At 35.4% G+C, this 12002-nt stretch overlaps 1 protein-coding gene across 5 annotated transcripts in view; it reads right to left on the reverse strand.

The window, feature by feature from the left end:
* SUCO (SUN domain containing ossification factor) overlaps positions 1–12002 on the reverse strand; it is a 114086-nt gene that overhangs the window by 42351 nt on the left and 59733 nt on the right. For all 5 annotated transcript variants that reach the window (XM_069065576.1, XM_069065575.1, XM_069065574.1 and 2 more), the window contains 2 exons: positions 11336–11460; positions 9424–9491 (listed from right to left, as the gene is read on the reverse strand). In XM_069065576.1, the coding sequence (XP_068921677.1) occupies positions 9424–9491; positions 11336–11460 (193 nt within the window). The remainder of the gene's footprint in view (positions 1–9423; positions 9492–11335; positions 11461–12002) is intronic.

Here is a 12002-nt window from a genome sequence, read left to right on the forward strand (position 1 = left end):
TATCAGGACCTCCAAACACCAGGATGACAGAGTGAATGAACTTCACCTGCTCCAACCCCACTCTGACCCTGAAAACATAGTAACTATTGCCCCAGGGCAAAACCCTCAACAGTAAAAGCTTGGGAACCCTAGAGGAACCCAGGGAATGCCCTGCCTCAAAATGGGTAGAAAGCAGACTACAAAAACTCTGGACATCAACAGGGAACAGGTCCCAAGCACAGAAAGCTCTCCTAGATGAGCTCACAAGGAACTCTGAAAACCAAATGAGAGAGACAGAAGACAAAATGAATTAATTCTTTTAAAATCAAAATTGCAGAATTAGAAAAATATTAGAATGAAGAAAACAGCTCCTTAAAAAGAAAAGTGTATGATATGGAAAAGGAGCTCCAAAAACTAACCAAGGAAAATGATTTGCTAAAAACCAGAATCAACCAAACTGAAACAAACAACTCTATGAGGAACCAAGAATTAGTCAAACAAAACAACAAGAATGAAAAATTAGAAAAAGAGGTTAAAATATCTCAATGGAAAAATAACTGACCTGGAAAACAGATCCAGGAGAGAGAACCTGAGAATCATAGGCCTACCAGAAAATCATGATGAAAAAATGAGCCTGGACAACATCCTCCAAGAGTTCATTAAGGAAAACTGCCCTGAGATACTAGAACCTGAGGGTAAAATAGAAATCAAGAGAATCCACCGGACACCTGCTGAAAGAGATCCCAAACTGAAAAGTCCTCGAAATGTTGTGGCCAAACTCCAAAACTACCAGGTAAAAGAGAAAATACTTCAAGTAGCCAGAAAGAAAGAATTCAAATATCGAGGAACCACAGTGAGGATCACACAGGATTTGGCAGCCTCTACACTGAAAGATCGGAGGCAATGGAAGTCAATTTTCCGCAAGACAAAAGAGCTCGGGTTACAACCAAGGATCACCTACCCAGCAAGACTGAGCGTATTCTTCCAGGCAAAGAGATGGTCATTCAACGATATATCAGATTTCCAGACCTTTCTGATGAAAAAGCCAGAGCTCAATGGAAAATTCAACCTTCAATTACGAGATGCAAGAGTGACACAGAAAGGTAAACAAGGAAAACACACACACACCCTGTTATTTAATAAGAGCAAACTGTTTATAGACAAGTAGAGCATATAAGTAAAAATTACATAAAATGACGATTAAAAAAAATCTTATTAAGGGCTACAAAGGGAGTGCAATGGAAGAAGAGGAATGAATGAAGTGGAAAAGGGTAAATTATGCCACACAAAGAGGCATAAAAACAATACAGCAGAGGAAAAGAAGGGAGGGAATGACTATCATATGAGCTTTTCCCTCATTGGGTCTGGTGCAAGGAGGGAATAACAACCAGTTAAGTATAGGACTCTATGGAGAAGAGACACAAAACATATCATATTAGAGGGAAAGAGGGGAGGGAAAGGAGCTTCGCATGAGATTTCTTTCTGTCACTCTTGGTTCGAAGAAGAAATAACATACTTCATTAAGTATAAAAATATCCTACAGAAAGTAGGAGGGGGAAATGGCTACAAAAGGGGTGGTTAGTAGGGGGGAAGAATTAAGGGGAAAGGGGAGGAAAAGGGAGGGATAAAGGAATACTGAGGAAGGCGGTGGTCAAAAGGAAAACTATTAAGGAGGGGAAGGGAGAAGGGGAGAAAAAATATAAGCATTAACAGGGAAGGGAATAGGATGGAGGGAAAGAAAAAGATAATGATAACTGAATGTGAATGGAATGAACTCTCCCATAAAACGGAAGCGGATAGCAGAATGGATTAAAAATCACAATCCTATAATATGCTGTTTACAAGAAACACATCTGAAACAGAGGGATACACACTGGGTAAAGGTAAAAGGCTGGAGTAAAATATATCATGCCTCAGTTAAAGTAAAAAAAGCAGGGGTAGCAATCCTTATCTCAGATAAAGCAAAAGCAAAAACTGACCTAATTAAAAGAGGTAAGGAAGGAAACTATATCCTGCTAAAAGGCACTATTGAGAATGAAGCAATATCATTACTTAACATATATGCACCAAGTGGTATAGCATCCAAATTCCTACAGGAGAAGGTAAGAGAATTAGAGGAAGAAATAGAGAGCAAAACTATACTAGTGGGAGACCTTAATCTTCCCCTCTCTGAGCTTGATAAATCCAACCTCAAAATAAACAAGAAAGAAGTTAAGTAGGTGAATAGAATTTTAGAGAAGGTAGGTATGACAGATATCTGGAGAAAACTGAATGGGGATAAAAAGGAATATACTTTCTTCTCACCAGTACATGACCATGTACTAGGACATAAAAACCTCACAATTCAGTGCAGAAAGGCAGAAATAATAAATGCATCATTCTCAGATCATGATGCAATAAAAATCATATGTAATAAAGGGCCATGGAAAGACAGATTAAAAACTAATTGGAAACTAAACAATTTAATCCTAAAGAATGAGTGGGTCAAAAAAGAAATCATAGAAACAATTAGTTAGTTCATTCAAGAAAATTACAATAATGAGACAACATACCAAAATCTGTGGGATGCAGGAAAGGCAGTTAGTAGGGAAAGTTTTATATCCCTGAGTGCATACATGAATAAAATAGAGAAAAGAGAGGTAAATTAATTGGGCACGCAATTGAAAAAGCTAGAAAAAAAAACAAATTGAAAATCCCCAATTAAATACTAAATTAGAAATACTGAAAACCAAAAGGAGAGATGAATAAAACTGAAATCAAGAAAACTATTGAATTAATAAATAAAACTAAGAGCTGGTTTTATGAAAAAAAAAAAACAATAAAATTGATAGACCTTTAGTCAATGTGATAAAAAAAAAAAGAAAACCAAATTATGCGTATCAAAAATGAAAAGGGTGAACTTACCACCAATGCAGAGGAAATTAAAACAATAATTAGGAATTATTTTGCCAGTTGTATGCACATAAATTTGACAATCTTAGCGAAATGGATGAATATTTACAAAAATATAGCTTGCCCAAATTAACTGAAGAAGAAGTAAATTACTTAAATAACCCCATCTCAGAAAAAGAAATCGAACAAGTCATCAGTGAACTCCCCAGGGAAAAATCTCCAGGACCAGACGGATTTACCAATGAATTCTATCAAACATTTAAAGAACAGTTGATCGATGCAAGAAAATTATGAAATGAGAGTCAACAGCCTGACTGAGGAAAATAACACCTTAAAAAACAGACTAACTCAAATGGCAAAAGAGGCTCAAAAAGGAAATGAGGAGAAGAATGCCTTAAAAAGCCGAATTTGCCAGATGGAAAAAGAATCTCAAAAGCTCACTGAGGAGAATCATCGCTTCAGAATTAGATTGGAGCAAATGGAAGCTAATGACTTTATGAGAAATCAAGATGCTGTTAAACAGATCCAAACAAATGAAAGAATAGAAGACAATGTGAAATATCTCATGGGAAAAACCACTGACCTGGAAAATAAATCCAGGAGAGATAATTTAAAAATTATTGCGCTACCTGAAAGCCATAATCAAAGTAAGAACCAAGAAATCATCCCCCAGGAAGTTCTCAAAGAAAATTGCCCTGATGTTTTAGAACCAGAGGGAAAAATAGAGGTTGAAAGAATCCGCCAATCACCTCCTAAAAAAGATGCCAAAAAGAAAACTCCTAGAAATATTATAGCCAGGTTCCGGAATTCCCAGATTAAGGAAAGAATATTACAAGCAGCCAAGAAGAAACAATTTGAATAATATGGAAACACAATCAGGAAAACCCAGGATCTGGCAGCTTCTACACTGAGGTATCAAAGGGCTTGGAATATGATATTCTGGAGGTCAAAGGAGCTGGGATTAAAACCAAGAATTACCTACCCAGCAAAACTGAGTTATCATGTTTCAGGGGAATATATGGACATTCAGTGGAATAGAGGCCTTTCAAGCATTCTTGCGGAAAAAAACAGAGTTGAATAGAAAATTTGACATTCAAATACAAGAAGCAAGAGAAGCATGAGAAGGTAAACAGGGAAAAGAAATCATAAGGAACTTATCAAAGTTGAACTATTAACATTCCTACATGGAAATACAATAATTGTAACTGATGAAATTTTTCTCAGTATGAAAATAGTTGAATGGAATAGAAATATATATATATACATATATATGTTTATATATGAGGGTATATGGGCATATGAATACATATGTGAATGTGTGTGTATATATGTTTACAGGTATACATAGATAGAGGGCACAGGACCAATTTAACAGGAAGGGATGATACTTAAAAGGTGAAATTAAGAGGTGAGAGAGGAATATAATGAGAGGAGATGGGGAGAGACAGAATGGGGTAAACGATCTCATATAGAAGAGGCAAGGGAAAATGGTTACAATGGAGGGGAAGAATAGAAAGACAAAAGGGAATGGGTGAACCTTATTCCCACTGAATTTGGCTTGGGGAGGGAATGAAATGCACACTAAATAGGGTATCTCACCCTACAGGAGAGTAGGGGGAAAGGGGATAAGAGGGGGGATGATGGAAGGGGAGGGCAGGCTTGGGGGGAGGGAAATTGGAAGCACCCACTTTTGAAAAGGGACAGGATGAAAGTAGAGAATACAACAGGTGGGAGGTGGGATAGGAGGGAGGGATATATAGTCAGTCTTTTACAATATATCTACTATGTTATTCTTTTGCATTAGCCACACATGTACAACCTACACTGAACTGCTTCTCTTCCCAGTAACGGTGGGTGACAAGGGAGGAAGGGAATGAATCTGGAATTCAAAGTTTTAAAATTAAATGTTTAAATACATATATTTACATATATATACTATTATTAATACTATTTTACATGTAATTGGGAAATAAGATATACAGGTTTAAGAAACAAAAAAAAAGAAAGAACAATTGATTCCAATACTCTACAAACTATTCGGGAAAATTAGTGGAGTCCTACCAAATTCTTTTTTTGACACAAATATGGTACTGATACCTGAATCAGGAAGAGATAAAACAGAGAAAGAAAATTATAGACCAATCTCCCTCATGAATATAGATGCAAAAATTTTAAATAAAATATTAGCAAAAAGACTACAGCAACTTATCACAACAATAATAGACTTTGATCAGGTAGGATTTATTCCAGTAATGCAAGGATGGTTTAATATTAGGAAAACCATCAGTATAATTGATCATATCAACAACAGAACTAGCAAAAACCACATGATTATCTCAACAGATGCAGAAAAGGCTTTTGACAAAATACAACATCCATTCCTATAAAAACACTACAAAGAATAGGAATAAATGGAGCCTTCCTTAAAATAATAGGTAGCATCTATTTAAAGCCATCAGCAAGTATTATATGTAATGGGGAGAAGCTAGAAGCATTTCCAATAAGATCAGGGGTGAAACAAGGATGTTCACTATCACCCCTCTTATTCAATCTGGTACTAGAAATGTTAGCAGTAGCAATTAGAGAAGAAAAAGAAATCAAAGGAATCAAATTAGGCAAAGAAGAGACCAAGCTATCATTCTTTGCAGATGATATGATGATATATTTGGAGAATTCTAGAGAATCAAGTAAAAAACTACTTGAGACAATAAATAAATTTGGCAAAGTTGCAGGATATAAAATAAACCCACATAAATCCTCAGCATTCCTGTATATTTCTAATGGAATTCAACAGCAAGAGATAGAAAGAGAAAACCCATTTAAAGTTACTGTAGACATTATATAAATATTTGGGCATCTACCTGCCAAAACAAACCCAAGACCTATATGAACACAACTACGAAACACTTTTCACACAAATAAAGTCAGATCTAACTAATTGGAAAAACATCAATTGCTCATGGCTGGGTCAAGCTAACATAATAAAAATGACAATTTTACCTAAATTAAATTATATATTTAGCGCCATACCAATCAGTTTACCAAAAAACTACCTTATAGAACTAGAAAATATAGTAACAAAATTCATTTGGAAGAACAAAATGTCCAGAATATCAAGGGAATTAATGAAAAGAAATGCTAGGGATGGTGGACTAGCTATAACAGATTTTAATCTGTACTATAAAGCAGCAGTCCTCAAAACTACTTGGTACTGGCTGAGGAAGAGTAGTGGATCAATGGAATAGATAGGCTACACAAGACTCAGCAGTCAATGACTATAGTAATCTACTGTTTGATAAACCCAAAGACCCCAGTTTTGGGGATAAGAACTCACTATTTGACAAAAACTCCTGGGAAAACTGGAATATAGTATGGCAGAAACTGGGCATAGACCATTATCTAACATCATATACCAAAATCAAGTCTAAATGGGTGCATGATCTAGGTATAAAGGCTGATATTCTAAGCAATCTGGGAAAACAAGGAATAGTTTCCCTGTCAGATTTGTGGAGAAGGGAAGATGTTATGACCAAACAAGAATTAGAGGGCATTATAAAATGCAATATGGATAATTTTGATTACATTAAATTGAAAAGCTTCTGTACAAACAAAGCCAATGTAACCAGGATTAAGAGGAAAGTGGAAAATTGGGAAAGAATTTTTACAACCTATGTCACTGATAAAGGACTCATTTCTAAAATATACAGAGAATTGAGTCAAATCTATAAGAATATAAGTCATTCCCCAATTGATAAATGGTCAAAGGATATGAACAGGAAGTTTACAGAAGAAGAAATTAAAGATATCTATAAGCATATGAAAAAATGCTCTAAATCACTATTGATTAGAGAAATGCAAATCAAAACAACTCTGAGGTACCACATCTCAGTCAGATTGGCTAAGATGACAAAACAGGAAAATGATAAATGCTGGAGAGGATGTGGACAAATTGGAACACTAATGCATTACTGGTGGAGTTGTGAACTGATCCAACCATTCTGGAAAGCAATCTCGAATTATGCCCAAAGGGCTATAAATAATCTCATACCCTTTGACCCAGCAATACCACTTCTAGGGTTGTATCCCAAAGAGATCATAGAAGTGGGGAAAAGACCCATATGTACGAAAATATTTATAGCAGTTCTTTTTGTGGCAGCAAAGAATTGGAAATTAAGGGGGTGCCCATCAATTGGGGAATGGCCAAACAAGTTGTGGTATATGCATGTTATCAAATACTATTGTGCAATAAGAAAGTAGGAGCAGATGGACTTCATATTTACCTGGAGAGGCTTTTACAATCTGATGCTGAGTGAGAAGAGTAGAGCCAGGAGGAATTTGTACACAAGTACAGACACAATGTATGTATAACAACTAACTTTGATAAACTGGATTCTTCTCAGCAATCCAGAGACTTAAGTCAAACCCAAAAGATTCATGATGGAGAGAAATGTTTCCATCAAGAGAAAGAAATGAGATCGAACCCAGACTGAAGCAAACTACCTGCCCTTTTTCGTTTTGATTGGTTTTGTTTCCTCTTCCCCATTCTTCATTCCATCTGTTACAATCCTTCTTTAGAACCTGACTTATGCCTAATGTGAAAGTATTTGCAAATACTATACTTGATTGTATGCTGCCATGGGGGGGAGGAGGGGAGAAGGAGAGAAAATTTGAAACTCAAGGAATTGTGATAATGAATCTTGTAAACTAAAAGTAAACAAATTAACAAAGACCAAAAAAAAAAAATTATGGAAGGCAGATATCAAAGTTTTGAAAGAAAGTATAGATAGGATATCATGACCTAATATTTTTCTAGGCAAGCCAGCACAGGACAGATGGAAGATCAAAAGAAACAAATTCTGAAGACAAAAGAGAAACAATTCAATGAGGAAGAAAATAGGGAATTGTCTACAGAGATCAATGAAAATGTACATGTAAGTCACCTACCAACTTATATTTTAAAACTACATTTAAAGATAGAAGCATGTGCATGTAATGTAGGATGAATAAAAAAGTGTGCCATAATAATAAACAGTTAAAATGTATACTATATTGCACTTTATGGTATGAAAAGTTCTTTACATATATGGTTATTAAATGACAGAACCAGGATCTGAATTCCAGTCTTACTGACACCAGGTCCAGTAGTGTCACTGCCTTCCTGCCAAGAAATTCTTACATGAAGACTTTCAGGAATCTAAAGCTCAGAATATGCCCACAGTGATGCAGAATGCCATGGACGATAAAAGGCTCCCTCCCCTATCTCCAAAACGTGTCCATGACCATGGCTGGAGGGAATGGGTTGATAACAAACAATAGCAGGAAGGTAGAACTGAACTGTCTTTATTTTGCTTCTTTTTGTTTCCTCTGCCATGCATCAGCTCAGTTTTCAAACCCCATATATAACATACCAAGTAAGTGGTTATTTATTTCGATTTTGTTTTAACATTTCCAGTGAGGGGAAACCCAATATATCTCAAAGCTATATATATTCATGTCATTTCAAATAGCCTGAATTCTTAGGTAATTTTTTTTTCATACATCAGGATTAAATCTGCCTCTCTGCAGCTTCACACCATGGCTCAAAGTTCTGTCTTCTGAGGCCAAAGAGAAAAAGTATAAACTCTCTTCCGTATGGCAGTCCTTCAGATATTATTTTATCCTCTAGGCTAAACATTCCTAGTCCCTTCATCCACACCATCAAAGAATAATTTGTCTAATTATACTGCTGTGCCAACTTCTCTGCCAGGATGGCATGAGGCTGGTTGCTAAATTTTAAGATTAGATGTTAAAATGAGAAATAAGACTAATGTGGCATGACTTGTTCTTAATAAAGACTTGCTGACTCTTTGTGAGTAGTTTCCTTTTCTAGATGTTCATTAACCATCCCTTTAATATTCTTTTCCAGGAGTTTTGCCAAAAATTAGTGAAGTTTACTTAACTATATGTAAACACCACTGTTAACTTTTATAAAAAGATAATATGATTACAAATGATATCAGCAGCTTTTAACTGAAATTTCTTTTTTCTCATATCCTTTCTTTAAAACAAAAAAAACCTTTACTAATGTCCTCTTGTTTCTATTTTGCCTTCCTTTACAAGTGTATCCTTTGCAACAAAGATTTTAAAAAGAAGAAAGAAGAGGTTTCAGGAAAATCAATAAAAGCAATATTCCACACCCAGTTCCCTACTCTGGGAAAAGGATACACTCTACTTAAATTATACCTAATGTATGCATTTAGGCTTTAAAGAAAAAAAGGCCAGTAGGACTGTGAAAATTTCCTGATAGTACAGACCATAAATAGGAGAAAAACAGTACAGGTTGACAATAGTTTTATATGTAAGCTAACAACATTCAATTGGCACAACAATGCTTGCCCACCTACAATTCTCTTTATGTTTATTGGACTGTATTCTTTTGATCAATGTGACCAGGAACCAGGTAAAATAGCTGGCCAGAATAAGCCTTGAGGTCACCAAAAAGCCTAACTCTTATTATAGGCCTATAACTATAAAATTTGTTTATACAGAAATATAATTATGACTTTAACTTACCAAATTTTAGTGCTGCATGGATTCAGCATATATAAGTCCATGTTTTCTATCAGAATTGCAGAAGTGCTCTATGTAAAGAGGAGATAAAATTACAAAAGGAAAATACTAGGCAAAAAAAGGGAAAAATTATTTTTGAACAGTTATAAACCTCTTAATTTTCCACATTTTCAATTCCTCAGGTACTTAAACCTTAGAAAACATATTAAAATCTATAACAATAATGATTTGAAACTGAGTTAAACTCATGGGTTATAGATACCTCAAAAGAAACACGTTTAAGTATTTGTTCCTAAAACTTAGGGTCAGATTTTATTTAAAGAAATAATATTCCAAAATAAATTAATTAATTAAAGAAAAAAAGAAATAACATTTCACACATTTTCTCAAGACATTAAGGATTATAGTTTAAATGTCCCCTTCACTTTTAAAAAAGAAATTATTAAAGGCTCATGTGGCATTGTCAGTTACTAAGTTATAGAAATTTACATTGTCATCCTCAAAGAAAACGGAAAAGACCACTTTATTCTGAACTTTTATGTAAAAATGCTTTTAAAAGAATTATCTTATGTATAAATTTAATTATGAATCAAGCCTTAAATCAAACAGTATTTATAAAGCACCTATGTGTGTCAGTCACTTTTCCAGGTGATGAGAACAGAAATACCAACAACAGAAAAAAGATAAGCTCACGTTCAGTCTCGGTGTACAGTGAACATATGTTCATGAAGTACACATAAGTACATGTAAAATAAATACAAGGTAGTTTAGAGTGGGAAGGCAGTAGCAGTCTGAGGGAATTTGGAAAAGCTTCATGCAGAAAGGAGCCCTTAAGGCGAGTCTTTTTTTTTTTTTTGCCTTTTGGAGGGCAACTGGGGTTAAGTGGTTTGCCCAAGGGTCACATGGCTAGTTTTTTTGTTAAGTATCTGAGGCCGAATTCGAACTCAGGTCCTCCTGACTCCAGGGCTGGTGCTCTATTCACTGAGCCACCTAGCCGCCCCTCTTAAGGTGAGTCTTAAAGGACTTAAAGGAAGTAGACAATTCTATAAGGCAGGGAGAGGAAGGAATGTATATCACAAATATGGGAGTTAGTCAGAGCAAAGGCACAAAGATGGGAGATGGAGAACTATGTATGAGGAATAGCAAAGCCACAACTGCACAGCTAGACCATGGAATGTGGGAAGGAAAATAACGATGAAATAAAGCAGCTATGGGGAAGTAAAAGAAAAACCAATAAGCATTTATATAGTGCCAACTATGTTGTATTAAACACCTTTTACAAACGTCTCATTTTCCATGTCAGTTAAGATAGAGTGGATTTGGGAGAGATTGGAGGCAAAGAGGCCAACTGGGGAAGAAACTACCTGAGTCCAGCAGAAAGTGTTAATAGCCTGAATGAAGGTTCTATTTGTGTGATTAGTGAGAAGGGGAGGGTTGTGAAAGATAGCAGGGAGGTAGAAACAACAAGATTTGACAACTGAGTGTATATGTAACATTTGAGAGGAAAGTGTAGAGAATAATGCCGGGGTTATAAACTTAAGGGAAAAGAACAATGGTGCCCTGAATAGAAATAGCAAAAATAAGAAGAGATGAAGGTTTGAAAGAAATGATAGTAGTTTCTGTCTCAGACATGTTCCATTTGAGATGTTTATAAAATACCCAGTTCAAAATGTTCAGGAGGCAGTTGGTGATATGACACTCCAAAGAGAGACTAGGAACGAAATATATAGTGGAGAGAAAAAAAAAAATTAGGTCTGACAACAGAGATTTGGAAAATTATAACACGTGATAGGAATAAAAAAATGGAAAAAGAAGTAAATATCATTATCGGGACCTCAAATCAAATTTAAGCTTCTTTCAAATAACCATGGAATATACTGATTACTCTGAAAACTTAACCTTCTAAACAGATTACCTTGGCCTCTGGATTAGCTGCTAATATTTTGGCACCACATTCTACTGAAGCATAATTATTCCGGTTTTTCTGGACCTTCTTGGTTGAATGTTGCCCACCATTGGAAGATGGATGCATTGACTGACCTGTGAATAAACATTATTTATAAACATTTATACTGTTATTATGAGAGAGAACAACTCACCATACTTAATTAACTCTACCTGTCAGTTAAGAACATGAATCATCGGAAACAGGAAAGAAGAAAACAACAAAAAAAACTCTATTTTATATGATCAACCCAAATTATTTTATCTGCAGTTTTAAAATTAATCTAGTATTCTTTTATAGCAATATTCATATTCCATTCAATTCAGACATTTATTAAATTTCCATAACGTGGATGGCACTGTGCTAAGTTCTGGGGATATAACAATGATAGGGGAAGCTAGGAAGTACAGGGGAATGTGCTGTGGCCAGAGTAAAGAAGACCTGAGTTCATATACAGTCTCAGACATTTACTCTGTGTGTGTGTGTGTGTGTGTGTGTGTGTGTGTGAGTGACACAGAGAGACAGAGACACCTTAGGCAGGGAAGTCACTCAACCACTGTTTGCCGCAGTTTCCTCATCTCTTAAATGATAACAATCACAATACCTACCTCCTATAAAGATCAAATGAAATGATAAT

Source organism: Petaurus breviceps, unplaced genomic scaffold (genome assembly GCF_028583685.1).
Source record: "Petaurus breviceps papuanus isolate PSGF00001 unplaced genomic scaffold, PetGlider_PUasm1.0 90692, whole genome shotgun sequence".
NCBI classification, from domain to species: domain Eukaryota; kingdom Metazoa; phylum Chordata; class Mammalia; order Diprotodontia; family Petauridae; genus Petaurus; species Petaurus breviceps.